Here is a 6000-nt window from a genome sequence, read left to right on the forward strand (position 1 = left end):
CAGAGATGAAAGTTATACATAATGCATCATGCTACAAAGGGCACCACTCACTCGAGTATCATGAGTCAAGGTGAAATTACCTGCACTCACACACTGCCCCATGCTCTTATCAGAGTATGGTAATGATTTCAAGGTGAAGTGGGTCAGTGGTGTACATGATAATATATTTAGGCAGACCACTGTTGTGAACCATCTGTAGGTCCCACTCAGAGCCCTGCGATTCAGGTGAGCAGCTGGAGAGCTACAGATGGCTGAGGTACTGGAGGAAAAGAGTGGGGTCATGGGGATGAAGATAGACTTGCTTCTACTGTTACATGTTGATCCTGGTGAAATACAAGCTGATAGTTGATACACCTTCAGAGCTCCCATGGGTCTGCTCTGATCTAATCTTTACTATAGATGGATTTCACTTTTTTTAATTTAATGTTACACTCTAGAGGGGGACACTTTTGGAACACAGCAGCTTTAATGAATACATTCTAAACCACAATAAGTTACTGTTGTGGACCTTGATGTTGTGTAGCTTGGTACAAGTCTGATTGCACTGTTCATGGGGTTCAAGTCAGTGTGAAGAGCTGTGTAAGAAACAGTGTGATAGGAGCAGCTCAGCAGGGTTAGCGTTAATGCTCCAGATGGCTCTCTAACATAGCCAGACAGTGCATTTCGTCTTCACAGCTTTGTGGACTTTCTCTCTTGCCTTGTTCTGTTGAAATTATAAGTCTGATTAAGACTATATTTAAATATTTTTCTTCTTATTGCTTCAGTGTGCATGGCTAAGCTAATTAATACATGTGATCTGAAGGGAAGCATTTTTTTCCTTCCCTTTCTTCCTGTGTTTTCACGCAAAAACAATTGGAGCACCGAAGAGAGACCCAGACACTGCACGCATATCATTGGCACTTTCCACATTTGACGTCATCAGCATTTCCCATGCCTGCCAATACCCATTCATGCACATAAAGGGGAATGACTCAGCTTAAGAATTCTTATATTATTCCTGCCGTCTATGCCAGGCAGATCAATAGCACTATCGGTTCTGTCAAAAGTTGGAGAGCTGAGACTCAAAGGTGATGTCACCAGCATAAAGCACAGAGCCGCTCCACAGACAAAGACAGCAATTGGATTTCATGAGCAGTAAGTGAGTCTCTTTCAAGTTTCAAGCTTTTGGTTTATATCTGTTTATATTCATGATTTATGTCCTTGGTCATAGCAATACAATGTCATTTGAGGAACACTTCAGAGTAGAGTTTTGCTTACCTCTAACAAGGCCAGTTTGAAGGGTGCTCCCAGAAAATGGCCACATTAGAAGTCAGTGTCAGGTTCATATTGGTTCAGAAAATGTATTACTACTGTATTCAACTTTTTACTCCTTTCACTTTTGAATTTTTATAATTTACATACACTCAGACTCTCAAAGCTCAACAAAAACAAGGGGTAAACAGAAATGAAAAATTTCACTTTGGTAAATAAGTAAGCAAGCTGCTGCTTGGTAAATCAGGTTAGCTGGCGGGGGAAAGCTTTTCATACTTTTTGCTAGTGGACTCCTCCATCTACTTCATGGCCAGGACATCACAGGTAAGCAGAGAGTTTCTCTTTACTGGTTTATTCATGACTATGGCTAAACTTAGTCGTAGGATATCAAAGGCACATGCAAACTGTTAGATTTCAGAATATCGCCATTGTTACTAAATAAAAGGAACAACAAGATATCTTCCACATATTTTCAAGTTAGTATGGACCAAACAAATGTAATGATAGGATCTGTTTTAGATCTTACTGAATGTTCTGAAGGACAGTGATCATTTGGGTACAGTACATGAATGTCCTGAATTTCTTTTGAAAACTATTTGAAATTTCCACTTCACATAGTAATCTGGAGATCTTGAGAGGGTCCCAAACAAAGTTGCATCCCCCTTACCTCATCAGATAATCTGGGTTATATGCATAACCCATAACCTATGATTCACTGCCTTCACAATTTGTTGGTGTCTTGTTGCGTGTCTGTGCTTTTACCTTTTGCCTTTTCAATGTGTAATACTGGATATATTTGATGCAAGACTCCATTAAATGTTACACCATTCCAGTTTTATCTATCGGTTAAGCCATATTCACATTGACAGTGACATGGCTTTCCTCTTTTCAGAAGACTGGGTGTCTTTTTTAGTTACAGAGACAAAATCGCCTGAGGCACCGCTCCATGTAGTAATAGCAGCCTGTTTTTGTCTCTTAAGTGAGTGCAGACCCATTTATAACACAGATGTATAACAAGTGCTACACTTGTGCAATTATAAACATCGTGTAGCATTAGATGTGTCACGTTTTATTGCACTCGTGCAATTTTTCTGGATGATAGTACACACCACAGAGAAATATTGTTTCCTCAGGCAATATGTCTGTCTTCTTTCCTTTCTTCACTCCTCCTTTACTTGTGCCCATTATTCTTCTTCCACCTCATCAGTCACTTTATAGAAGACAAGTTTTTATTTTTTTCATTTTCTATAATAATTCCTTCTTTCCTTCAAGGGTTTCTGTATCAATTAATCAGAAATATAGAAGAAAAAGCATTATGGCGGAACATTTACATTTCATAAGGGATTGGACTCTGGCTTTGACTGTACTGTATCTTAATGGGAGGCATATGAACTGAAACAGTCACTTTATTTCTTTTGGAGTTTCTATCCTTAGAAATTACAGATATGTTTGTTTTATAAGAATGCAAATTATGGAAAATGTGTGTAGAAAGTAAATTTGACAATCTGTGATAATTAGGTATTCCTGAAGCTTTTGGCCATATCCCACAGCCACCTCAGCTATAGCAAAGAAAGTGAACCTTGAGTTAAAAATTTTTATGACATATGTGTGCTCCCAGCATCAAAAATGAACAATGCAACAATATTTTAAATTCTGCTTTTTGGGAAGGACAGTCATATTTTTGTGTATCCTGTTGATTTCCTTTAAAACCACTTCTCAGATGGTTCAAATTCATGACTTGCCACTGGCAGCAAAGGTCGAAGGTCTTCTCGGTGGTGCTGAACATACATGCATGCATGTGGGCAATGTACATACAGTGTAAAGGAATGGCCTCTACATTGTGAAAGCGATTGCACTCTTGTTGAAAAACTGTTTTTTCACAGTTTTTTAAGACCAAATTACACTTTGTTTTCATTTTGTAAGTTAAAAACAAATTTTCCAAACTTTAGAGTCCTCATTCTCATTCTATTTAAAATAATAAAGTGATCAAAAAAACATTTATCTATTTATCTATCATGCAGAAACTTTGCACCAGAAAAACACTAAAGGAGTGGAAAAAAATGCTGTTCCACTTGGTCCCAGATTAATGAAATATTTTCTCTAGTTGAAAACATGGCAGGTGTCATGACACCATGGCATTGACATTACTGTTAAACAAATACCTGGTGGAAATGTTTTGTTGGATTCAAAATATGTTCAACAATCAGCCATCTTGTGAAGGATACAAAAATAAATATGTTGTTATTGTGTAGACTGAATTCTTTACTTTTGAATACTCTTTGTATTTAATTTTACATGTATGTTTTGTTAAGTTGTATACTCTAATAACAGAAAGATTTAAGAAGACACTCTTGTGTTTTCTCTGTCCCTTTCAGACCAGTGCACTGTGACAAGATCCTATCTTTTCCTCCACAAGTTCTGGTTCTTCAGCACCATCTACTACTTTGGTAACTGGGCCTTTATTGGGGTAAGTCCAAGGATGTAAATAAAATGTCATCATCTTGATTTTAAGTAGAGTGAGAATTACAGTAGAATGTTCTTAGTGAGAATTGGTGGGGAGCTCAGACAGGTTGGATTTTTGCTCATTTTTGGCTAAGATGAGTGAAAAACAGTGAAAATAGTTATTTTGTATCTTTTGAACAATAAAACATTTACAGCAACAACATCTATAAAACATTTAATTTAGTTCAAAAGCAGTTCAAGAGTATTTCCTTCGAGGACGAGTGTGAAAGCAGAAGCACATAATTTAATTTCTACTCAGAAAAAGGCTACTGGAAAATGATTTTCCAAGACTGCACACAGCTAATCTCCTCAGCAAAATATTTAATAGCCTCTTTCCCGGTGCTGTTGATGCATTCTATCGATCAAATGATCCCTTTGAAATATTTCCTAATGTGCGCTTTGCTTATTATTTTTAGGCTTTCCTCGTTGGTCTGGTGGTGTCCTGCTGCAGAGGGAAGAAGTCTGTGATTGAAGGCGAGGTGGAGGCCGATGACTCAGACCTAAGTGATGATGAATATGTGCACTGAAAATCAGTATTCGCTCGGATGGGTTTGCAGATATTCCAACCATATATATATATATATATATATATATATATATATATAAGGGACTAGAAAGTACAATTTCATAAACAAACAAATGGATATTAGTAATTTGTCATAATTTACTTTATTGGTTTTAAGGAGTTATTGCAGTGGTGTCTTGTGGATTCCAGCCTTGTTTTGAGTTGAAACATCCCTCCCCTTAATGAGACCGCTCAGACTGATTATTGTTTTTCTCAGTCAATATTAGTGATGACTTTGGGATTCTGGGAGCGTCCTCCAACTCAATCCTACCTTGAGAATTCACTTATCAACAGTTTGAAACTGACACAAATTGATCATTTTTCTACTGGAGGAGGCACACTTATTGTGGCAGCAGAGACAGAGTGGTATGCTGCTCCAAACCTTTATGTCCAAGCTTCATTTGGAGACAGAGGTTGAACATAAACTTACTTTTTTACATTCTACATTCTATAAGCACTTTCTAGACCCTTTAAATGGTTGCTGTATGACAATATCTATAATGGCTTTAATATACCTTTTAAGATAACCTACTATGAAAACAATTGAGTCTACACAAACTGTTCTGCTTGCTTGTTTTCTGAAAAGCTCATTGGTTTAATAAGAATTTATTTTGCTTGTTTTTGTCTGATGTAAAATAGTGCTAGAGGGTTTGCTGCTTCCCCCTTACATTTAAGTATATGCAGTCTCAGACTATTGTTTAAGCGAACGGTACTGTACTTGCATACCTGCTCTGTGTGTGAAATGTAAAGGACCAGTTGCAGCTGTCGTGTTTTCAAGGTTTCAGTTATTCTTGTTTTTTAATGAAATTAGTTCAACAGCTTTTTTCTCTGTGTTGGAAAAAAATAGAGAGATGGATGTAATTTTCTTTTCATTAAGGAGTACTTCATCATCAGCAGGCTTGTGACATAGAACTGTTAATGGCTTTTTTCAGCTATGTTTGATTTCTTTTCAGTGTATTTAGCAGTTATCTAAACTACAAACTGTTGATTTTATTCACAATTAACAAACTGACAGGGAACATGAATATAAATGAATTTTTTTTTTAGGAAACCCAGTCTTTGTGCCTCATGAATGTATAGTACCATGATGGGCACACACAACTGTATATGCTACCCTAAATTAACCTCACAGAAATCAGCCTGAATCTCGCTAGTTTTGTTTTTGCTTTGAGATATTAGTGTGGTTACCTTCACTGAGAATCAATGGAGCCAGCAGCTGGAGATGTGGATACAGTAGATGATGATGCCGGATGCTGCATCACATGTAGTTTGAAAAGAATGCTGTTGTGGAAGTTGTGTTAATATTTAATGATACCTGTATTAAAAGAAATACAACAATTTTAAACACACTCCATATTGGCCCAGAATGCCATTTTTTCCAGTTCCAACTTTTTTTAAACTTATCCTTCCATACCCAGTATTCAGTGCAAATGTTGCATTCTGAGATCTCACTTTGCCACAACATGATGCCCCCCTGTTACAAACTCAGCTACTGCAGAAAAATAACCATAACTATGAATGGTTAACATTTTGGCATACTAACATTTGTGTCACAGTTGTGTTGAATAGAGCAAGCTACCATACGTTACAGTTGTTTACAGAGGAAGCCAATGTTTTTGTTATGTTTATATCAAATTAGTTTTTAATCACATAGTATCTGTATTACACATTTTGATGGCCCT

At 36.9% G+C, this 6000-nt stretch overlaps 1 protein-coding gene across 3 annotated transcripts in view; it reads left to right on the plus strand.

The window, feature by feature from the left end:
* lmbrd1 (LMBR1 domain containing 1) overlaps positions 1-5667 on the plus strand; it is a 58593-nt gene extending 52926 nt beyond the window's left edge. For all 3 annotated transcript variants that reach the window (XM_044213679.1, XM_044213680.1, XM_044213681.1), the window contains 2 exons: positions 3627-3718; positions 4170-5667. In XM_044213679.1, the coding sequence (XP_044069614.1) occupies positions 3627-3718; positions 4170-4280 (203 nt within the window). In that variant the 3' untranslated portion in view covers positions 4281-5667. The remainder of the gene's footprint in view (positions 1-3626; positions 3719-4169) is intronic.
* The last annotated feature ends 333 nt before the right edge of the window (positions 5668-6000 follow it).

This window comes from Siniperca chuatsi, linkage group LG11 (assembly GCF_020085105.1).
Source record: "Siniperca chuatsi isolate FFG_IHB_CAS linkage group LG11, ASM2008510v1, whole genome shotgun sequence".
Taxonomy (NCBI): domain Eukaryota; kingdom Metazoa; phylum Chordata; class Actinopteri; order Centrarchiformes; family Sinipercidae; genus Siniperca; species Siniperca chuatsi.